The following is a 24636-nucleotide window of genomic DNA, read 5'->3' as shown; positions in this document are numbered from 1 at the left end:
AAACCGACTGAGTCATCCAGGCATCCCTATTGACCTGTTTCTTGATGTGTAAGTACCACATTGTTTAAATTACTACAGCTCAATACCATGTTTTAATATCTGGTAGAGCCAGTCGTTCTCTTTCTACTCTTCCTTTTCAGAATTCTCCAAGCTATTCCTGCTTGTTTCTTATCTTTTCTTTCTTTTTTAAGATTTTATTTTTAAGTAATCTCTGTAACCAATGTGGGGCTGAAACTTAATGACCCTGAGATCAAGAGTTGCAGGCTTTACTGACTGAACCAGCCAGGCGCCCCTCTGCTTCCTTATTTTCTATATTAATTTCAAAGTTAGCTTGTCTAGTTCCCCCCCCCAAATCTGTCAGTATCTTTTCTATTGGAATTGCATTAAATTTACAGATAAATTTAGGGAGAAATGACATCTTTATGATGTTGAATCTTCCTACCCAAGAAAAAGATAGAGCTTTCTTTTTTTAAGTGTACTTTGGTGTCCCTTAGTAACATCAGTTTTTTTCAAATAGAATTTGAATACATCTTTTTCAGTTTACTGATGGATAATCTATCTTTTTTATTGCGATTATAAATATTTGTTCCCTTCCTCCATGTATTCTAACTGGATGTTCTTTTGGCAACAATTTAAAATCTCTACGGTGGCAGTATTGCCTCAAGCTATGTTGAGAAACATCATATCTGGTCTGATTTGGGTTCCAGTTCTTGCTGGTAGCTTGCAGGCAAGACCTAGACCCCTTGAGACTGAGGTGGCCTCTGAGGGTTCTGGCTCAGGGAATGCCCTATCCATTCACCCTAAGCTTGTCTAGAATGGGTGCCATGGATACTAAAACAGGTTGATGATGTTATATATGTTATAAACAACTACAAATCTATATGAATTGAATGCCTTTTCATCCACTGTAAGGTGTCTGCCCATACCAGGGCAGAATATGGCAAATTAAGGCTTATGCTGCTTCAAGCCGAAAACTCTAGATAGATTTTTCTTTGCAGTCCTGACAACTGGTCACCTTGAGGAAATTGATGCAGCATTCAGTATTACACTTTCTAAAGATGTGACATGATTTTCTACTCAAATCACAAAAGGCAATCGGGAGTCTAGTATCCTCCCAGAAAATTATGGAATCTTGGGCTGGCATTGGAATTTGTCAATGTTCATTAACATTCTTAACCAACATTAATATTTAATGAGCCCCTGCTATCTATGTGCCATACTGTGCTGGAGCTCCAGACCCAAAAATGAATAAAGTCACAATTCTTGTCCTAGAGGAGCTCACGGTCAAGTGGGAACAATAGGCAGAAACTCACTGTAATGCACTAACTTAAATACTCAACAGAGTTAAGATCCACATGCTCTGGGAATGCAGAGAAGGGGGCTGTGAAATTTATCTGGGCCTAACAGTATTGGCTTTTGAGCTAAGCCCTGAAAGGTAAGAAAGTAGTTAGTTTGACAAGGGTAGCAGGTGGTACTAGTACCCTGTAACTCTCTACTTAAGCACTAGTTTTGGTGAAGAGATATGCCTGGCTGTTGCAGGCTGCTGGGGGAACTAATGCTTCCAGGAGCAGTACTCAGCCAATCTTGGATGGGATTTGGTGAATAATTGCCCTAGTTTTCTCACCTGTTGAGCGGCATAACTCCAAGATATGCTTTATCATATCTACCAGGGTTGCTGAGTAACACTGGATCCCAGCCACCCAAAGTGGTAACCTTCTCAGTAAGGCACCTTTTCCTGGCTTTCTTTCCCTCGTGGTCTCACTTGCCCATGTCCGCACTGGGGCTTCCTGGGAATCACCTCTGAGCAAACTATTTGCTCTCAACTCCTGGTTTCAGGGTCTGCTTCTGGGAAACTAACCCAACAGAGCAAAGCATAGGCAGAGTACATTCCTGGGAGAGGGAAGAACATCAGTAAAGGCACAGAAATATGACAGCATGCCTTCTTTTGGTCCCTGAAAGCAGTTGCAGATGATTGCAGACCCGTTCAAGGGAGGCTAGGAGATGAGCAATTTGAAGGAAGGATGGTGGGATTAGAATGGGATTTTTTTTCTAAGTAGACTCCACACCCATTGTGGAGCCCAATGTGGGCCTTGAGCTCATGATCCTGAGATCAAGACCTGAGCCGAGATCAAGAGTCAGACGCTTTTTTATTTTTTTGAGTACTTGAATATTTTATTGCATATTACATTGAACATTTCAGTAGGAATCTTTCTACTATTTCTTCACATCAAGGAGGATCAGTTGGTTGATTTAACACTGAAAGTGTCTTCCAGAGTAGGGTTCACATTATGAAACAGGATCTTGTGTTATATGACACTGATTACAATTGCAGAAATAATCCCAAACAAGTCTCACACAACCAAACTATTCTTTTATTCCTGCCCTTGCTCACCTCATTATTTGTGTTATTCTAATTTGAGCACTGATTCTATCTTCTAATAGAAGTCATTTTTATATGCTCATAGTCAAATATCAGAAGATGAAAGTATGCCCGTAGAAGCGACCATAGGAAGTCTAAATTCATAAATGTAACACACCAAGAGTCGATGCTTAACGGACTGAGCCACCCCGGCGCCCCTAGAATGGGATTTTATAAAAGGCCCTCAGAAGATTTGGTAGTGGTCAGGGGCACTGTTTGGGGAGCAGGGAGAAAGAAGATCTTCATCTTCTCCTCCCTGGTATTTTTGTCCAAGGACTGGGGCTCCAAGTTCCAGCTCTGTAGAGCTATAGGGCTCACGCCCTCACCTGGTCTAGCCTCACGCCTTTCTCCTGATTCCGTAGCTGCCTTCATCACCTGCCAGACCAAGCCAAGCCGTTGCCGGGATGCAGCCGCGCTTGCTGGAGGTGGGGCGGAGCTTGGTCAACAGCCGGCGCTGCTTATCCCCAGCGGCAGCACAAACGGAATTTTCCTTCCTGCAGCTGCGCCTTAGCACTCACCACTTGCCTGTCTCCGTTCTCCATGCGGGGCTCATCGGAGGCTTTCTATTCAGACCAATCATTGATATTCCCATCTTGTTGTTGGCTCCTGTCAGTGGCGGAATGGGGAGACTTTCGCAGAATACGCTGGGGAAGGACCAGGTGCTTTTCCTGTTTGCCTGGATAGTGAGAGGTGGTATTTTTTAAAAGCAGGTTTCATAAGCAGTCTCTGGCCTTGTTTTCTTTTCCTTCTGCCTTTTATTCTTCAATCTTCCTATCTTCTGCCCGTCCTCCCTCCTGCCAGACCCTGGATGAGGCATTCTGGATTCAGAGATGACTTAGTTGAGATCTCTGCCCTCAGAAAGATCTGTTTAATGAAGGAAACAGAACATGACCCAATAATTTCAATACTGTGTGCTGAGTGCTACAATTGACTTATTTATGTATTTTAAGTATTTGGTAAATGAAAAAAGAAAAGAATGAATGTTAGGGCGTGGAGGAGGGAGGTATAGTCAGGAAGGGCTTCACAGAAGTGGTGGTGCCTGAGCTGCATTAGGAAAGACTGGTTAAAGTCATGAGCACCTGCTAACTACCAAGCACCAGGCTAGGCCCTTTGAGCTCGAATCCTCATGACAACGTGATGAGGTTGATAGTCCTATGGTACAGAAGAAGAAGAAAAACCTCAGGGAGATTAGATAAATGATCGGAGATCATAGATCTGCAAATGGGACTATCAGGATTCTAAACTAGCTCTGTGTGCTGCAAAGCTTGTGGTTGTTCCACTGCACCATGCTGCAAGGCATGGGGAAGGGTACCCCAAGTAGAGGCAATAGCTTGGCAAAGGCTTGGAGGCACACTAGAGATGACATATGGTTAATTTTCTGGAGCTGTTGGCTGCTGTGTTCTCTAGTCCCTAGTACTTTCCAATGTGCTCACTGTGTCTTGTAGGAAAAGCAAGTGGCAAGTGAGTGTTCAAGTCTTCCTCCTAAATTGTCTAGCAGAGTTTGAATCTCAGCTCTTCTGGAACAGGCTGTGTGACCTTGGGGAAGTCTCTTTCCCTCTCAGAGCCTCTGTTTCCTCATTTGTTTAAGTGAGAGCATGATTCTTACCTTGTAGAGTTGTAGGAATTCAAAGCAATGTGTGAAACAATCATTACAATCGATTTGTTCAAGGTGACTTTAGGATACCCAGGACAGGCTCATGATGGAGGAGTTGGCTGAATCATCAGGCAAAGGGAATTTTAGATAATTGGTTGGGGGAATGCCTTCCATCCTTCAAGAAATGAGAACACTGGCAGAAAGCCTACTGCTAGCCTGCTTCAAATTGACCAGATGCTATTTTGGAGATGAGAAAAGACATTCTATTGACAGTGTATGGAGAAGATTAAAAACCAAGGAATAGGAAAACCGATCCCACTCCTGATCAGGAACAGGGGACAGGCAAGCCAGCCAGGTGTCTTCAGCTCTCCAGAGAGCCTCCAGCCCTGGCAGAGTCCTGCAGACTCTGGGACTCAGGGGAGGGGATGGAGAGAAAGTGCTGATGGGCTTTCAGGCTGAATCACACTCATTAAAACAACAGTCAAGTGTTCGACCTTGGACTATGACTCTGTTTTTCTCAGGTCCCTGGAGCTGGCTGTTTTCAAGAGAAGAAATGGGGTCATCTGCTCAGAGTTGGTCCTGGCATTAAGAAACCTTCCCCTGGGGACAGCTGTGCAGGAACTCATATAATGTGGTGTCAAGGGTGGGGGTGGGGGAAAGATTCTTCTCAATGTATAGATACATTAAGTAGTTATGCCATTGATTCCTTATGGCCTTTCAGCAATAAAGAAGTGGATGGCTTTTTCACGGAAATCCTCAGATATTATAAACATATCTTCAAAATAAATCTTCACTTAGAAATCATAGGTTTTGGTAAGCTCCTGATGCCCCACTCTGCTCTGCTAGCTCAGCCTGCCCACCTGCACCCACCATGGCCACCATTCAGCAGCTAGTAGGAAGATGGTGCTTAGTGGAGAGCAAAGGTTTTGATGAATATATGTAGGAAGTAGGAGTGGGAATGGCTCTGTGAAAAGTGGGTGCAATGGCCAAACCAGATTGTATCCTCTCTTCTGACAGCAAAACCTCACCATAAAAACTGAGAGCACTCTGAAAACAACAGTTTTCATGTAACCTGGGAGAGAAGTTTGAAGAAACTACAGCTGATGGCAGAAAAACTCAGACTGTCTGCAACTTCACAGATGGCGCATTGGTTCAACATCAGGAATGGGATGCAAAGGAAAGCACAATCACAAGAAAATTGGAAAATAGGAATGGTGGTGGAATGTGTCATGAACTCGGGTCTATGAAAAAGTAAAGTAAAAAATTCCATCACCATTTTGGACAGAAATTAGCTGTTGAGGATGAACAAGCTCAGTTCAATGAGCAAATCTCTATACTGCCTTTTTTTTTCCTTCCCATTACTGTGTTCAGTTATGTTTATCACATTTTACATGCAACTATTTCAAAGTGTTGCTTTAATTAGGATCATCTCTTTGGTTAGTAAATAAATGTGTTTGTGCTAAAAAAAAAAGAAGAAAGAAATCATAGGTTTTGAGCTTATGAATCTATATAACCTCTTCATTTTACACCTGAGGAAACCGAGGCTCAAAATGAAATTGACTTCAGGATATTACATAGCTAGGGGCACCTGGGTGGCTTAGTCAGTTAAGCATCTGCCTTTGGCTTGGATCATGATTCCGAGGTCATGAGATCAGCCCCGCATAGGTGAAGGGGAGGTCCCTGCTCTCCCTGCTCAGCAAGGAGTCTGCTTCTCCCTCTCCCTCTGCCCCTCACTCCCTGCTTCAGCACTCTCTCTCTTTCTCTCTCTCTCAAGTAAATAAATAAAATCTTTTAAAAAATATTACATAGCTGGGGCGCCTGGGTGGCTCAGTGGGTTAAGCTTCTGCCTTCAGCTCAGGTCATGATCTCGGGGTCCTGGGATCGAGCCCTGCATCGGGCTCTCTGCTCGTCGGAGCGCCTGCTTCCTCCTCTCTCTCTCTCTGCCTGCTTGTGATCTCTCTCTCTCTGTCAAATAAATAAATAAAATCTTAAAAAAAAATATTACATAGCTATTAAGCTATTAGGTGGTGAACCAGGGATTCAAATATTTGTTTCTAAATCAGAACATCTGTTTCATTATATTTCTTTCTTTAAAATAATTGGTGTCATGAGAATGTGCCAGACATTGTATTGAGCACTGTTTATAAGTGATCTCACTTAATTTTCTTCAAAAACTCTGCAAAGAATGATTAACTCCACTTTACAGATAAATAAACTGAGTCTCATTAAAGAAATTGCATGAGATTGTTTTGCTAAAAAGCAGCTGAGGCAGAAGATAAACCCTTATGGGTCTAAGAATCTAATTGGTTCACAATTTAAGCATAGCTGAGATTACAAACACAACAGCTCATTCACTGGCATCTTTTTAATATCTCTTCCTATCACCTGGCAGGAACCTCCTTGAAGAGGAACTGTAACAGAAGTAGAGGGAGGGGGTTGCCATCTACACCCAATCAGTACAGAAAGCTCAGTGTTGTCCCTGGGGTGGGTTGAATGCTAAGTGGAAAGGATACTCTTTCACTTATCCATGAAGTGGTGTGAGCAAGCATCAGAGGTTGCATCAGAAGCAATCTCTGATGAATCCTCTGAGTTTCCCAGGCGGGGGAGACCCACTCTGTGCTGCGCCTGTATGTGTGTGACAGTAATGTTCCTCTATCACCATGGCAACAACCAATACACCCGCATCCCATGAGAGGCCAGAGCTGCTTTGTGGGGAGCTGTGGTCCAAGCTGGGTGGGAGGAGGAGTGGGGTGTATGGGGGGAGGGGTGTCTCATTGGCTTGATTCTTTTCGGTTCAAACCAGCTTGTTCCTGGGGGCAGGAATGTTTATACAGGATGACAAGCCTCCTATGTCTGCAGGATTTGGGGCAAAGGGAGATGACAGGGAAGCTGAGGAGAGGCCAGGGGGGCACATTATTTCTTGTATGGTTTCCAATGAAATGCATTTATTAGGCAAGCTGCTGCTGAACGACATCTTTCTAAGGGGCCTGCCAATATACTCTAATGGGGAATCTCATGGGCTTTGTAAGCAACCTAACCTGCCTTCCAGCTCTTCAATATTTCAGTTCTAAGATCTCATGTTAGTTAGTATAATGTCTTTGAAGTTCAATTGCTTTAATGGTAAAAGGGGGACATTTAACACCTCCCTTGGGGGAGATTAAATGAGATAACACACGGGCAGTTTCTGGCATGTGGTTGGCATCTCATCAGTTGTAGACATTATTGTGTCCCCAATATTGCCAGAGAAATGGGGACTTGGCAAGGGGACCATCTCTGACTCCTTTAAGTCAGGGGTAGACTTGGAATTAGAATTCATTCCATCCATTTATCCTGGGTGCCTCTGCTTCTCTCTCTTTATCTCTCTCTCTTGCTAAAGCCATGCTTAGTGTTGGCTCCCCAGACTCAGCCCCTGTATTCCCTTGCTCAGCCTGGTGACATCAGGTGCTTATTTCCCTCTGTGGGGCTCCACTCACAGAATCTCACAACACTAGACCTTGGGGATCACTCAGCTCATTTTCCAGGCCAGGAAATGAAAGCTCAGAGAGAGAAGTGCATTTTTCAAGGTCACCCAGGAAGGTAGAAGCAATTAGCTGAAGTGATTGTTGCATATATTTTAGCAGGTATGACTAAGCCTGGGAATGACTGCAGAGGATCCACCTCATGCTTTCCATGAATTCTCTTGGGTGTGTAACTTTAGGATAAGTATGTGTGGGGAGAGTCCTTTTTTATATTTCAGTTGTGGTGCTGGCGAGTTCTGTGATTCCCCTGGTGTCAGAAATATTAATAGCTAACATTTGCACAGGGCTTTACTGCTTATAAAATACACTCAGAGACTTGATCTTATTTAGTCTTCACAATAGCCCTTCAAGGTCATTATGATCATCACACCTTTCTTTTACAGATGAGAAAACTGAGGCTAGAAGTGATCTGTTCAAAGTTACACAGTTACCATGAGGTAGATTTAGGAATTAAACTTATATTTGTGTGATTCCTAATCATAGCAAACTGGCCCAGCTGAAATGGCCACCTTTGGAGAATTCAACGTCAGGGACAAAGCTGTCCTCTATCCAGAGGCAAACGAGGAAGGTTATCCACAGGGCTGATTATCAAGAAGGGCCACCTGAATGAAGGTGACAAACTCCATTCAATTGGGTTCTCCGAATGACAGTGTGGAAAGCAATATTGATGCCTTTTCTGGTTAACCTTTTCACTTAAAAGTGTTCCCATATTATCTCCTGAGAGGCCCAAGGCACACCTGTCCCTCCCTGTTTACATAAGAGGCCTAGAGAGCTGAGCAACTTTTTGAAAATTACAAAGCCAAGTAGCGATGGAACTTAACAATTTCTGGAGTTCCAAAGTCCTTCTACATCTCTTTAGGGCAGGTGGGCCTGAATGGGGTCCCCCAATCCTGAGAAGTGAGCAAAGGCCAAAGGTGGCATGTCCTAGCATACTTCCTTGTTTGAGAGGACACCTGGGCAACAAGTGTTTGGTCAGGTGGCTCGGTATGCCAGCTTTTCCTTTAAGCTGTTTTTGAGCTCTGCCTGCCTTTCTCCCTGTGAGCATTCTCTGCTGCATTGTTGTTCAGGGGAAGAGAGAAATCAGAGAGGCGATAAAGCATTTAAACTCTTTCCTGATTTTAGCAGGATTCTTTCATCTGCAGTCACCAGATGTGTGCCTGTGTTTACAATTCAGTGGGAAGATAAAGATTATGCAAGGAAGGGCCTTACAGAGTCCTGGGCTTCTAGAACTGGTAGAGACCTCTGAAATTCTGATATTTGGCTTAGTTGGACCCTGAGTGATTCAGAAATCACTCAGGAGGGAGACCCTTCCACCAATTGCTTTGTGAGAAATGCCTTCTACCTAGAGATGGGAATGGCTGGTTGGTCTCAGAGAAAGACAGAAAAGGCCTGAACAGTGCCAGAATTGTATAGTTTATAGAATTTCCAAGCCCTGTTTCCCCTTCAATTCCAGAAAAAAGGCAGGACATAAAATAGGCTGAAAGTGCTATATTCTTCCTGCATCCGGAACCTGGATTCGCAGGTAGGGATAAAGGAAAGATTTTCATTATGGCTCATTAAAACACAAGCCCACTTATAAGTGTGTCTTTGCACCGACACTTCTTGGCAAGAACTTAGCGTATAGAAAATATTAGTTTAAGCAGTTGTGATTTACAGTCATGCCAACTAATCAAAATCTTCTGCTCATATACAACTGATTAATGACCATACATTCCCAATTATAAGAAAATGGTCTATTTCCCCATAAGAATAATATTCTTATTAAAACCTACCAGAAAGTAACAATAAATCCATGGAGTATTTGATAAATATTTTTCAATGGTCTTGTAGGCTTCCATTGTATCAATGAGGGAGTCTAAACCGAAGGAGTTCTTTGGGCATATGTTGGTCTAGCACCTAAGACTGGGATACCAAGTGTGTGTTAGATGTTGTATCAGGCTTTGTAGAACATTTTGAGAGGAGCAGAAGAAGAATCCCTCACCTTGAGGTACTTACTACCTAAAAAGAAACCTGGATAGACACTAGCAACATAAACATACAAGTACAACCTGCAGAGCCTCCTTACAAATAGGTAAGGGCATGCTTCAGGCCAGGAAGTATTCTAAAGTTCAAAAATTATAGTTCAAAAACTATAGTGATAACACAGGTGAGGTCTTTGCCTTCGGGGAATAGATCAATACATTCTCACCACTTATCCAGTTCAGCTTCCCTGTCTTTGCTTTTCCTAGCCTCTCTGTCTTGATTATTTTCTCCACCCTGTCCTGGGTATCCAAATTCCACCCATTTCATAAGGACAGAGTCCTACCTCCCCTGTGAAATCCTCTCATCCCTCAGATCCTTTCTTCCTCTGGCTTTTTTTTTTTTTTTTGAAGATTTTATTTATTTATCTGACAGAGAGAGAAAGATCACAAGTAGGCAGAACAGAAGGCAGAGGAGAGGGGGAAGCAGGCTCCCTGCGGAACAGAGAGCAGAGAGCCCGATGCGGGCTCCATCCCAGGACCCTGAGATCATGACCTGAGCTGAAGGCAGAGGCTCAATCCACTGAGCCACCCAGGTGCCCCTTCCTCTGGCTCTTTTAACACTCACTGCCTGCTCCACTTTCTGGTCATTCACCGACTGCTCTGCTATTGCTGGTTATGTGTTCACATGTTTACGAGCTGTCTTCTTAAGGGTGTAACTCGGGTTTTATTTATTCTTGAATCTTCTTTATCCATGAGTGCTTAGCATAATACCCTGCATGTATTACCCAACATGTTTTTTAACTGGTTGATTAAAAAATATGATACATACACTACTAGCTTCATGGTTAAGGGGATTTACTTAGTGAAATATGAAAAAAAGATAACCCAAACATCTGAAAAATTGAAGTGATGAAAGTATATGAAATCCCATCAAGAGATTTATCCTTTGGAAAATATTCATCTGATACTCTAAAATATTCTTATAGGAAGGGCAGTACATTAAACTAAGTTTATTTAGTTATTATTGAAGTTATCAGTTTTATTCTCCAATAGACACAAGAGCTGAGTTGGATAAGAGTACAGTTCGTCTCTCAAACAGCTGAGTCCTTATTGCAGGCCAAGGACCATGCTTCATGTTGGGGTCCAAGATGGCTCAAACATAATCCTCTCCTTGAAAAGCATACATTCAAGCCACCAGAATATTTTATTATAAATTTTTTAAGGGGCTATGACAAAACCAGACTCAGGATTTGTCTATTGTGAAACACTTTGTCTATCTGAAACACTTAGTCTACCGTGGAGGATTGAGGGAAGGCTTCCTGGAGGAGTCATCAACTAGCATTCCTCTAGGCCTTCTCTGCCAGAGTGCCTTCCCTACTTCTCTGTTGGTAGTCTTATAGCTGCTTTAAGACCCACTTCAAATGTCACCTTCTCTGAGAAGCCATTCCTAAACCTCATAGGCAGAATGCATCCCTCACTCCTTGGTGTCCCTAAACCACTTAGCCCAACGATATTACAGCATTTCTCACATTTTATTGTAGTAAATTGTTCCTGTGTCTATCTTTCCTGCTCTCTGCTCTCATAGATTGTGAACTTCCCACAGACAGGGTCTACTTTGCGTTTATATCAGTCTATCAAGCACTTACCACTGCCTGGCACGAGGTGGATGGGAAGACCACTGTATTATTATAGTTGGCTGGAGACCTCTTGAACATCACTGGGTCTCTGGCTCAGAGCTGGATTGTGCATCTATAGGTCCCAAGTTGAGTGCCATCTGGGAGACAGGACTCAAGAACTGCCTGCCAGTATTAGTGACAAGATGTTCACTGATTCTGTTTAGTCCAACAGATACATACTGAGAACTAGTTCACATAAGAATCTAGCCACTGCTACTAGAAAATCTACTGTGTGCCAGGTGCTTTATATACACAATCTCATTTATTCTGTGTAACAACTTTGAAAAGTTTTATCTCCCCATAGCATAATGTATAAACTCCTTGAATCACTATAATCACCTGAAATTAATGTAACATTGTGTGTCAATTATACTAAAATAAATTTTTTTAAAATTTTATCAGATAGGGATGCTCTTATCAGATAGGGAAAAGAGGCTCAGAGGCTAATTTGCCTGAGGTCACACATCACCCAGAGTGGGCTGAATATAAAGTACTATATCTGTTGTGTCCTGTTCCCATACAACACATGGATTAAGTATATATCTCATGAGAGGTGAAAACAAAGGTCCAGAAGTCAAAACAGATTTAGGGAGTGCACATGGAAAGGTGATAATCAGAGGTCTTCATGGAGGTGGAAACAGATCTAGCCAATTAATGAACTGGAAAAAAACATATAGAAAGATTTTTGAAGAGATAAACTTCTTGGTACAACATAGGACGCACCACTGCCTATCGGGGAGGCAAACACAGAAAGGGTGGGGGACCCTTAGATACCCCACTTGGGGGGGGAGGGGTCTCCAGCCTTACGCACGGTTTCACCTCTCTGGTCCATGAGGATGGGAAGAGAAGGTGCTAGTAAGTGAGCCATCCCTAAAGTGCAGGCACCAAAAATGCGCCCACAGACCCAGTGGAGGAACTGTCAAATCTCTGTCACCGAAAGGATGAAGGGGTGGGGGGTGAGGATGTCTTTCTCACCTAATATTGAGGAGGGAGTAGTTCTTTTTTTGTCTCATCATATGAGTGTGTGTGTGTGTGTGTGTGTGTGTGTGTGTGTGTGTGAACGCGCGCGCGCGCGCGTGTGTGGGCATATTATTCTTTCCTCCATCACCTGGAGGTTGAGGAGATGGCACCTTTCTCCCAGCTTTGGGAAAAGAGGTGGTTCTTTTCTTTCCCACTACAGGGAGTATGTGCGTGTGTGTGTGTATGCGCGCGCGCACCAGGGGAATGGGTCCATTCTCACCTCAGGCTGGGGAGGCTGACACCTCTCTTCCTTCGAAAGGGAGTGGGGACAGTTTTCTTCGCCTCCATCTCTGGGTGGGACATGGCTCTTTTATCCCCAACCAAAAAGGTGGTAGGGGTCTCGGCTCCTTTTCCCCTATTCTCGGGGAGGAAGACTGGCTCCCACACTCTCTCCACAGAACTCCGCTCAGGCTGCAGGAGACCTGGCAATCCCCTGCCCCCAAATCTCCAGAGTAGAGAACCCACCGCTAGGTGCAGGGCGCGCAGGCAGCGAATAGGGGGCGGTGCCGGCTCTGCGGCGAGAGGCGGGGCGAAAAGTGGCTCCGCCTCCGGCCCCGCCCGCTCCCTGGCGCGGAGCCTCGCGCTGCCCGGCCCGCCCCGCCCAGTGCACCGCGGCTGTTTGCTGGGCTCGCGCGCAGCGAACCCGGCCGCAGCCGCCTCAGCCGCCTCAGCAGCCTCAGTCCTCCAGCCGCTGCCTCCTCAGTCTCGCCTTCCGCGCCGTCCGGCCCCGCCGCCCCGCGCGCCCCCAGCCCCTCAAGCCAGATGATGAACTTCCTGAGGCGCCGGCTGTCGGACAGCAGCTTCATCGCCAACCTGCCCAATGGCTACATGACCGACCTGCAGCGGCCCGAGCCCCAGCAGCCGCCGCCGCCGCCCCCCGGTCCGGGCGCGGCCTCGGCCTCCTCGGCGCCCCCGGCCGTCTCGCCGGGCCCCGAGCGGAGGCCGCCGCCGGCCCCGGCCCCGGCGCCCGCGTCGCATCCCGCGCCGCAGGCGGCCGCGGCGCCATCGGTGGGCAGCAGTTTCTTTAGCTCGCTGTCCCAAGCCGTGAAGCAGACGGCAGCCTCGGCCGGCCTGGTGGACGCGCCCGCGCCCGCGCCCGCCGCCGCCAGGAAGGCCAAGGTGCTGCTGGTCGTCGACGAGCCGCACACCGACTGGTAGGTACCCGGCCGCCGCCGCCGCCGCCGCCGCCGCGCGGGGTTCCCGGGGCCTGCCGGGCAGCTAGAGGCCGCGGGAAAGGTGGTCCCGGGCACCAAGGAATCGTTCCTGACACCTGAGAGGGAGGGTCCGCATGGTCCCCCTGTGGGGAGATGTTGGGGGGGGTGCTTTCAATGTTGTGTCTGCTGGCGGGGGCAGAGTGGTCTGGAAAGGTGAATCCTGAGGTGAAATATTGCCTCGATTCTCTCAAATCCCTCACGACACGTAAAAGGAGGAGCTACTTTATGCAACAGGGAAGAATCCTAAAAAAAAGAAAAAATTGAGTTTTGTTTGTTTGTTTGTTCTTGAAGGGAGGGGGCAGAAAGAACAGACTTTCAGTCTAGACACGTAGAAGCTCAGGTGAAACATTTAAAGCCAATACAAAAGATTGTACATCTTGAGGCACGGAGTGAATTTGCGGTGGAAATGAGTGTTTTGAGGGAGAGGATGATGGGGGTAGTTTTCACCTGGCTGGATGAAGGCTTGTATCAGTATTGACATCTACGTTGGTCAAAGCACGGATATGAGAGCCCAGGTGTATGTACTTGAGCTTGCTGCAGAGGAGCATGGCTGAGGTCAGTTTAAGAATAATAAAATGCTTGTGTTTTTTGAAGCACGGAGGGGATTTGTGGTTTTTTAAATTTGTTTTTGTTTTAGTAAAAAAAAAAATGTGTGTGTGTGTGTGTGTGTGTGTGTGTGTGTGGCGGCGGCGGGGTGGGAGGGCGGGGAGAGTTGTGAAAGTGAATGTGGTTTTTTCCAGCTGGAAAGATGATGACTGAGGTAAAACATTCTGGATCATTAAAGGGGTACAAACAAATAAAAAGATCTACCTTAATGCAGTAGACAGCAACTTGGAGAATCTCTTTCTCTCTCTCTCTTTCTTCTTGCTTGGGATATTGCAACTTAGAATGGTGAGGGCTTCTGGAAAATGTTACCTCTAGTTAGTAAAAGCATGAATGGGGTTCATTCAAGGCAGATCAGGTTAAAGAGGTTCTATGTCATGTAGCAGGAAGTTGGCCCAGGGGATGGTTGGGGTGGGTGGTGATGGAAGAATTGACTGGTGAAGGGCTTGAAGAAGTGAAGAGGCAAGAAATCTGGGTTGCTTCTTCAAGAATACGGGAAGGGTTTTATTTTTTCCTTTCTCAGAAAGGTTGAGGTAAGAGCCTGGACCCAAGTGCTTCCTCCTGAGAGTGAGACACAGAGGGACCACAGAATCATTTTTCTCCATTTCCTCTTTTGGCTGCTTTACTGCTTTTCTCTTTCATTTTCTCACAGGGAGACTTGGAGGGAGGGAGTACTGGCGTGGGTGTAATGGAAGTGAGATGTAGATGTGGAGATGCACTCCTGCTGGCTCCTAATATGACCATTCTGAATAGTCATTTGGGTGACTTGTGTAGTTGCCTTTTCTCAGAACAATGGAGTAGAAAATCTTAAGGGACCTTTGTTAGGAAATGACAGAGGCACCGGCAAGAGTGTATGAGGAACATATAAGAGTAAGTATATGATGGTACCATTGGTAGTCCCATAGGAAGATTATTCTTAGTTTAAATCACAAGTGCTTATTAAATGAGGAAGGTAGGTAATTAAGTTTTATTGAGCAACTGTCATATGTCAGACCCTTACCAGGTGCTCTTATATATGTCTCATTAAATTCTAAACACAAAACTGAGGCTTACAAAAAGTGAGTAACTTGTTCCCAGTCATACAACCAGCAAATAGTTGACCTGGGATTTGAACTTAGGCCCATTTGACTCCAGTATTGCCATTCCACTATGCTGTATTGCCTCACAATATATATAATATATAATAATATCATTATTGCCAATAATATAAGTTTGCCTTATTATTATATTATTGGCAATATTAATAATAGGCTCCCTCTACAGGGAAGGCAGTGTAGGGGCCTTACCAAGAACTCACACTGAAATTTGGAGACAAAATGGAGACATGAACAGTTAACAAAAATTATTCTACAATTATTATTTCAGACCAGTGTTTTAGGGATTTAATAAATAGAGTGATTGTGAGAGCCAGAGTTATTGGAGAAAGCTTTATAAAAGATAAGGGTTTTTTTTTTTTAAGATTTTATTTATTTATTTGACACACAGAGAGAAATCACAAGTAGGCAGAGTGACAGGGGGAAGCAGGCTCCCCACTGAGCAGGGAGCCTAATGCAGGGCTCAATCCAAGGACCCTGAGATCATGATCTGAGCCGAAGACAGACGCTTAACCAACTGAGCCACCTAGGTGGCCCTAAAAGATGAGTCTTGAAGAAAGGCCAGGAAAAGGAGGGGAGAAATGGGAATATTGGTGCTTCGTTTTTTATGCAAGAATCTGACACTCATGTACCTTGTCCTGATCTCCTGTTCTGATGAAGACATTTGTTTTGGGTTTAATTACCAGTTAGGTACCAACAGGTAGGAAGATACTCATTTGTATGGGCATGATGTGGCTGCTGAGATTTGTGTTTAGCACTAACTGCTTCTATTGCTTAGGATTCAAAACTCTTTTTGGATAGTGTTTTGTTCTAGGAAAACTGCCTGCCTGGCATGAACCAGAGAATTTGCCTTTCCCTGGGGACTAAACTGATGAAAGTAAAAGAAGCCATTTTCCTTTGGGCTGACTCCCAGCTGTTTTCTGATTTTCTTTGTAGTAATAACATTGATTTATTAAAACTTATAAACCCAGTTTGAGTCTGGTGCTTGACAGCATTTGACGCTTCTCTGTTTCTATGCTTAATAGCAATTCTCAGGATTGCAGATTTTGTTTTCTTTCTTGCCTGAATTTGCTAAAAGCATCTCAGTTAAATATTTTTGAATGGTTTTATTGAAAGTTCTCTATAAGTTAAGGAGCAGGTGTCTGCTTATGACAAGCACAGTGACTTAAAAAGGTGCTTTTTCCTCTAATGAAAAATTTTAGCAAATTTGTCTCACTGTTTAAGCTATCTGGATAGCATTCAGTGAACAGGTGTCATATATATGCCCAATATTATTTTCCTGATGCTTGAATAGGAAGTCAGAGTGTAGCTTCCTGGTAGAATTAAAAAATATTAGTCCCATTTGAACTCTAGATTGCTAAAATAAAGAGGGTTTTAAGAAGCATTTAAATAATTGGAGACTTAAAAGAAGGGCTTAAAGTTGGCAGCCTCTCAGAGCAACCTTAATATATAGCAGATCCCTTCAAATTTTTATCAGTGTAATTGTGGACAATGGAATTTGGGGACGTTTCCACAGACTAAGTTGATGGGAAAATTGGAGGTTGTTTCTGTCTCTTGTTTAAAATGTGTTTTCATTGGTTGCTTGAGATCTTTAGATTAATTGCATGGTAAAGAATCATTGAAAAAATGTATCTGCTCCACTAAAAAATGAAATCCCTTATTAGTAATTGTTACTAGTATTTTAAATATATGTACGTTTTACCTGAAATGCGTGTCTTCTTTTAAGGTTCATACCTAAATTTGAAGTGCAGTTAATACTGAACTCTAATTATCTTTGTGCTTAAACAAGGAACAAATGTCCATTTGTATGTTGTTTTTTTCTGCATCTTACACTCTCACTGGTGAAGAGGTAAGTTTTCTCTCAGATTTTCCCCTGCCTCTCTTTTCAGCAATTCCAATTCCAGTGACCAAGTGAGCTTTTCCATCTTAGCATGTCTCAATGTTTGGTTTGAAAATCAGCATAGCACAGACATTCTAGAGATTATCTGATGTTCTGGGGACTGTAGATATGGTAAGTCCACAGGTGTTTATTGAGCACCTTCTTGTTATGGGGTGTATATGCTAAGAAAAAGGAGTTGTAGTATCTGTCTTCGAAGATTTTACTGTTCGAGTGGACAGCTAAGATAACACACTTTTTAAAAAAAATTAGCATATAATGTATTATTTGTTTCAGGGGTACAGGTCTGTGATTCATTAGTCATATTTATATAATACCCTTGCTCATTATAACACATACCCTCTTCAATGTGTATCACCCAGTTACCCCATCCCTCCACCCTCCTCCCCCCAGCAATCCTCAGTTTGTTTCCTATGATTAAGAGTCTCTTGGGGCACCTGGGTGGCTCAGTGGGTTAAAGCCTCTGCCTTCGGCTTGGGTCATGATCCCGGGGTCCTGGGATCAAGCCCCACCTGGGGCTCTCTGCTCAGTGGGGAGCCTGCTTCCTCCTCTCTCTCTCTCTCTCTCTCTGCCTGCCTCTCTGCCTACTTGTGATCTCTATCTGTCAAATAAATAAATAAAAAATCTTAAAAAAAAAAAAGAGTCTCTTATGGTTTGTCTTCCTCTCTGGGTTTCGTTTTGTTTCATTTTTTCCTCTCTTCCCCCATGATCCTCTGCCTTGTTTCTTAAATTCCATATCATGTATCAGTGAGATCATATAATTGTCTTTCTCTGTGACTTATTTTGCTTAGCATAATACCATCTAGCTCCATCCACGTTGTTGTAAATGGCAAGATTTCGTTTTTTGATGCCTGCATAATATTGCATTGCATATATATATATATACAACATCTTATTTATCCATTCATCTGTTGATGGATATCTGGGCTCTTTCCATAGTTTGGCTATTGTGGACATTGCTGCTAGAAACATTGGGGTGCAGGTACCCCTTTGGATCACTACATTTGTTTCTTGGGGTAAATACCTAGTAGTGCAATTGCTGAGTCTATTTTCAACTTTTTGAGGAATCTCCATACTGTTTTCCAGAGTGGCTGCACCAGTTTGCATTCCCACCAACAGTGTAGAAGGGTTCCCTCATACTTTTTTTTTTTTTTTTTTTTTTTTTAGTTTACAAAAACTACCCCTTATATTCAAAGAATATAGTCCTTGGATCAACAGCATTGGCATCAAACAGGAACTTTTTTTTTTCCTTAAGATTTATTTATTTATTTTAGGTAGAGAGCATAAGTGGGAGGGGCAGAGGGAGAGGGAGAAAAAAACTCAAGCAGACTCTACACTGATTGCTGAGCGTAAAGTGGGGCTTGATCCTGAGACCTGAGATAACCACACGAGGGGAAACCAAGAATGGGACACTCAACTGCTCAACCCACTGCACCACCCAAGTGCCCCAGGCAGGAGCTTTTTGAACTACAGCCTATCAGGTCGTCATACCTACTGAGTCAATTTGCATTTGAATAAAATGTCCAGGTGATTTACATGCACATTAAATTTAAGATGCACTGAACTAAAGGATATGTGATTACTGCTAAAGGTGTGGCAACGACACTACTATGATTTATTGAGCCTTTGCTATATGGGAAGCACACTAAGCTCTTTACAAATATCATTGAATCTCTGCCACAGCACTGTAGTACTTTAGAAGTTCAAAAGAGTGAAAAATGGATGTGGGCTACAGTGGGAAGGGAGTGCTTCATGCACGTATCGAGATTTGAACTGAACTTTGAAGATTTTGAATCAAAAGAGATAGGTTTGACTCAGTCCAGAGAGCAGATAGTATAAGGAAAGTACAGTGGTAGAAAAGAGAGAGACCATGAAGAAACTGGACTGATGCATTATCTAGGCAGCACCTATTTTCCATGCTTTTATGGTCGTCTTTGGACATATCATTAAGAATAGGGGAATTCAAAGTACAATAGTCTGGACCAGTGCTTGTGAGAGACTCTAGAACAATATTTGAATTAGAACTTGGGGGGAAAACTCAAGTGAGATTTGAGGCTTCTGTCTACTAAATATTTTATCTGTATGTCCTGTTTCTGACTTGTGAACACAAACATACTGATTCTATAACATTGCATTGTTCTTAATAGCCATAGGCTATAGCTTAGAATTCTAGATTAGTAGAGCTGGAAGATCATTTGGGTACTTTATAAGTGGAAGAAATATGATCTGAAGAGGGAACGTGACTTGTTCAGGGTTACTCAGCTAGTTAATGACAGAACCAGAACTACAATGTAGAACTTCAGTCTCTCTACTAAGCTTTTTACCCCATTTTACCCTCTATTTTACTATCTTTCTACCTTCCTTTTATCTTTCTCCATTTCAAGGATTGATAGGGACTTTTTACTTTTATAATTATAACATTTGAACTTGAAAGAACCCGAAAGAGCATGTAGTGCAGAGAAATGGAATGATTTGGCCAAGGTCAAATAAGAAGTTGGAGAATGAGGACTAGAATTTATATCATCTGACTCCAACTCAAGTTTCTTTCTATTCTCTCTCTCTTTTATTATTATTTTTTTTTAACAACTGATAATTTATTTAAAAGATTGATTTAGGCATCTGCAATGGTGACTTCAACCTTGACTCCTGGCTCCATACTGATGGAAGTAATTTGCTTAACAGTCTCAGAAGGACTGTGCAGATCAATGAGTTGCTTGTGGATCTTCATCTGAGAACAATCCCAAGTCTTAGAACCTTAACCACAAGCAACTTTTCTTGTAGTGATTCTCAGAATCTTGGTAGGTATCTGAACTGGTCCTTTCACTTTGAGATTCTTTTCCTTTGCACCTGTGATCAGGTTAGTATACACTGTTTCCCAAGATTTTAGGTTGCAGCTGGCTAGAGTAATTCTAAATTGGTGAATCGCCATCTCTGGTTCCAGGGTGTCTTCCCAGTGCCTTTAAAAGCTATGACTGTGGAGTGGCTTCCTGGCTGACTTGTTCTTGGAGGAGAGCAAACAGGGCTGAGTCAGGAGCAGGAGCAGGGCATCCAGGACTCCACTGTAGCTGCGACCATGTCTTTCTCAAAGAGGTTTTTTTACTCTTAAGTCACTCGTTAGGCAGGTCCCTCAAATATAAGCATTTTCTCCTTAAAAGTACTGTTTTTTTTCTATTTCTTTTAAAGATTTGTTGTGGAATGCTCAGTAAATATTTTAAAAAGAGCCACATGAACACCGCCCTAGAGTCACACGGACAATTGCATTATCTTATATGTTACTGTTTCAGCCAAGGTGATTGTAAAATGGTTGAAGGAAAGACTGTTCGAGAGTCTAGTAACCAAAATCCAACAATATAATGAAGTTAGTAGGACTGTGCTACAACGATGACCTTCTTTCCAGGGACCCATTTTTACTGTAGTGTTCCTGTCTACCTGAGATTGCTTCCTGTCTTTCTCTACCCAAGTTCAGATCTATAATTACGTTAGCCTTTTCAGTATCTTGCTAAGCAAAAAGTAGTGGAGGTCTAAACAGTAAGTTTTCCAGAATTATATACCTTCCCTCACATTGATAAGACAGTTTTAACTGGGACATGTTTGGTGCAGTTGAGCATTTAACACAAGCCAAGTGCTGGGGATATAAGTTTGGCATAGGCCTTGTTTACTGAGATCTTCCCGCCCAGTAGGGGAGAGGACAGACATTTAAGTAAGATTTATTATAGTATGTAATTAGTGTGCATAGGGTACTGTGGGAACACAGAGGTGGGCTGTCCTAGGAAATGAAGATATGTTAGAAATGTTGTGCTGTTAAAAATGTGCCATTGTATATCCTTAGGTAAACCACTTTGCCTCTTTGGATTTTGATTTTCTAAAATCTGTCAGTTGATAGGATTGAAAAAGAGACTCTCTAAGATCCTTTACAGCACTACTTTGTTTCCATGTTACAGTTTATGTGCTATTTTCTTTAAAAAGCTTTATAATTTACTCTATGGCATAACGCTTGTAAATCTTTGGAAAAAGAGGCCTAGGTCAATAAATGACTAAACATGTCTTTGATGAAAAGCTCATCTTTTGAGTACTCTCCATTTAGTACCTCTTTCTTACCTCCTCATGATGGGAACTGGGGACTTGTGGTTAAATTCCTCTCTTCCTGATAGAGCTAAGAACTTTTGTAAACGTATTTTGAAGTATTGGCTGACAGAGTTTATCTCTTGATCCCTGCCATGTACACTGTGCTGCTAAGCAGTTTATACAACATATGTATACACATTGTCTCATTTTATTCTCACAGTGATCCTGAGAAGTAGAAAGAATATTTCATAGATGAATAAACAAACTCATGAAAATAATCATTTGCCCAGTATTAAATAGCTGTTAAGCTGAAACGTCAGGTTCTGAACCTAAATTGGTAGAGTCCTGCACACATAAGACAAATTTGCCAGCAGAAAAATTAGATTATTTTTTGTTATAAAAAAGGTTTCTTTTGCAAAAGGATTTACCGCATGATTCACTTAAATAGTAAGCACCCTACTGCTTTTGAAATTGCTCACTTTATAAAAATTTTATATATACACCACTTTTTCAGGATCATATTCATTACAGGGAGTGACATAGTTAAACATGGTTAAACATAGTGGCCTCAGTATGGAGAGTTGCATCCTGTTTTTTGTGTTTAATAGTACTCACACTGTGTGTGCCCCTCTGAGTCCTGTGAATAAGATCTTCTGCATACTCATTGGGTGGCATTGTCATCCTTTGTTTTAGCTTTCCACGTAGAAGCAATTGAATACCAGAAGGCTACATATAGCTTTCCAGAGAGAAGAGAAGATGACATAGAGGGCATTTCTGTCCTGCAGATACTACTTCTGTGCAGCAGAAGGAAGTAACTTAGAATAGGGCAGGTGACCTATGGAGAGAATAAACTGTACAAATACCCTAGATTTCTGAACTCAAAAGATGCCCATGCAGCATAAGTAAGAATTACAGAAAGTATACTGGCCTTGGTGTTTGTTGCTCAGTAGTAGGCATTTCTGAAGTTTAATCAGTTTACATAAAATTGTAAAGCAGATTATGATTATATTCAATCACTCCACCCTTTTCTTCTCTTTTCAGGACCATGAAACAATGTGAACATACAGGATTGAGGCCCAGCTCCACCCTTAACTGTATGATCCTATCAGAGTTAAAAAACCTCTCTGAGCCCCTTTTCCCTCTATTTGACACATTTTTCATTGGGGAGTTACCATATGCCAGACACTGTTCTAGGTTCCAGAATAACACAGACAAAAATTAGTTCCCATATGTGTGAAATGGAAGTGAAAACATGTATATCCCTTAGTGATGTTGTAAGAATTGAATAAAATAAGGTTTTGGAAAAGCACTTTGTAGTGGGTAAAGAGCCTTACTAGTGATTGTTATATCCTTCCCTATCTTTGTCCCTTTTTTTGAGTTCCCTTATGGTGTAGTTTTATTGTCTATTTTGCACACTTTGAGGATGAAGAATATTTTTATTTTTTTAAATTGAAGGCTACTTGTTCAAAGCAAAATTTTTGAAGACTTCTTTTTTTTTTTAAAGATTTTATTTATTTATTTGACAGATAGAGAGACAGTGAGAGAGTAACACAAGCAGGGATAGTGGGTGAGGGAGAAGCAGGCTTCAGGCTGAGCAGGGAACCTGATGCAGGGCTTGATGCTTAATGACCGAGCCACCCAGGCCCCCCTTCCTTTGGTATATTTTGAAGGGAAATATAATTTTAGCTTTTTTTTTTTTTAAATAAGAGAGATATTACCTATTTGATTCAGCTAATTTAACAGTAATGGACAGGACCACATAAATCCTTATTTTGTTTAATAAATAAATTCTAAAATAGTTCTGCTTCAGTTTCACTTGTGACTAATTAGGGAAGGGTGATTACAGAGGGAAATGAAGGAAGAGAGAATCAGAATGGCTTTAAAAGTTATGTTTGTGCAGGGCACCTGGGTGGCTCGGTTAAGCCGCTGCCTTGGCTCAGGTCATGATCCCAGGTTCCTGGGATTGAGTCCTGCATCAGGCTCTCTGCTCAGCAGGGAGCCTGCTCCCCCCCGCCCCCCTTTCTCTGCCTGCCTCTCTGCCTACTTGTGATCTCTCTCTCTGTCAAATAAATAAATAAAATCTTTTAAAAAAAAAGTTATGTCTGTGTTCTTTTCTCCTATTCAGTCTATCTTTCACATTGCATTCAAAGTATTAAACAAAAGCATCCACAAATCTTGTAATTTCCTTTTTAATGTTCTTCTCTAACACATTGTTGCTCATGAAGCTTATTTACAACGTGCTCCAGTTTATCTTTTCAGACTCATTTGTCACAACTCTCTCTCTTTTTTTAGATTTTTTATTTATTTACTTGACAGACAAAGATCACAAGTAGGCAGAGAGGCAGGCAGAGAGAGAAGGAGAAGCAGGCTCCCTGCTGAGCAGAGAGCCCGATGTGGGGCTCCATCCTAGGACCCTGGGATCATGAGGTGAGCTGAAGGCAGAGGCTTTAACCCACTGAGCCACCCAGGTGCCCCTGTCATTACTCTTAATCCTAAACTTTTGCTATATACTGGGTTACACTCTTCTAGATACATACTCAGCTTTTAGGATTCCATGCAATTATTTCACAATTCCTTTAGAATGTTTCTGTTCTGGTTCTCTGTCTTACCTCAGTAAGAGGTAAGACATTTTTTCCATTCTCAGAGCATGAGGATACTGTCTTGTTTTAAAAAGACCCATTCCCTCCTCCATGTCTTTGCTCTAAATTCCACCTCTTCTTTTCCCTTCTGTTCATTCTCTCATTTTCTGCTGGTTGCTCTGTCACTGCAAATAAAGAAACAAGCAAAATCTGTTCTCCACCTTCTTAGTCACTCTTCCAGATGTGAAATAGAAATCTCACTCTTGTCTCTACTCCCTTATCCTATATTTCCCCTCCTGCACTGATGGCTTCTACTCTATAATACTGATTGTTCTTGCTAAATCCAAAGGAAGGTGTCAGTCTATACTTTCATGGATTGGTTTGACACTGTTGTCTTCCATTTGGTAGTCCCTTCACTTCTGAATATGGCAATCTTTGTTCATACCTTTTTAAAGTTCTTCTCACTCTTTTTGTTCTTTTTCTTTTTTTTTTTTTTAAGATTTATTTATTTATTTGTCAGAGAGAGAGAGAGAGAGAGAGATCACAAGCAGGCAAAGAGGCAAGGAGAGGCAGAGAGAGAAGCAGGCTCCCGGCTGAGAAAGGAACCCAATGTGGGACTCGATTCCAGGACCCTGGGATCATGACCTGAGCTGAAGGCAGCCGCTCAACCAACTGAGCTACCCAGGTGTCCCTGTTCTTTTTCCTTGATTACCTCATTAAATATAAGTGTTCCTAAGGGCCCCATCTTCTGCCCACTTCTTTTTTCACTTTACACACATTCCCTGATCCATCTCCTCTCAAGATGTCATTTATCTTCTAAATGCAATCAGTTCCCAGATCTCAGCCTTCACACCAGAACATTGTCCTGATCTTTACATACATGTTTAGTTGCCTGCTGTATTTCTCCATTTGGGTGGTTACAGGCAACTCAAGGTCATTTGTTCCAGTATTGAATTCCTTATCTCCCCTTCTATTCCAGCTCTTTCCATATTCTCT

At 42.6% G+C, this 24636-nt stretch overlaps 1 protein-coding gene and 1 pseudogene across 2 annotated transcripts in view; one reads left to right on the top strand and one right to left on the bottom strand.

The window, feature by feature from the left end:
• Window positions 1-12950: 12950 nt before the first annotated feature.
• Window positions 12951-24636, top strand: part of SYN2 (synapsin II) — a gene marked incomplete at its 5' end in the record, with an annotated part of 194767 nt that continues 183081 nt past the window's right edge. Inside the window, one exon of the mRNA XM_080810785.1 lies at window positions 12951-13342. Within this exon, the coding sequence (XP_080666911.1) occupies window positions 12951-13342 (392 nt within the window). The remainder of the gene's footprint in view (window positions 13343-24636) is intronic.
• LOC308351305 (small ribosomal subunit protein uS10-like) lies at window positions 19608-21102 on the bottom strand (annotated as a pseudogene). The gene is made up of 2 exons: window positions 21095-21102; window positions 19608-19997 (listed from the first exon to the last, which is right to left on the bottom strand). The product of its transcript is annotated as a small ribosomal subunit protein uS10-like (transcript).

Source organism: Martes martes (genome assembly GCF_963455335.1).
Source record: "Martes martes genome assembly, chromosome: 1".
NCBI lineage: Eukaryota > Metazoa > Chordata > Mammalia > Carnivora > Mustelidae > Martes > Martes martes.
This window is presented reverse-complemented; position numbering and strand designations above follow the sequence as displayed.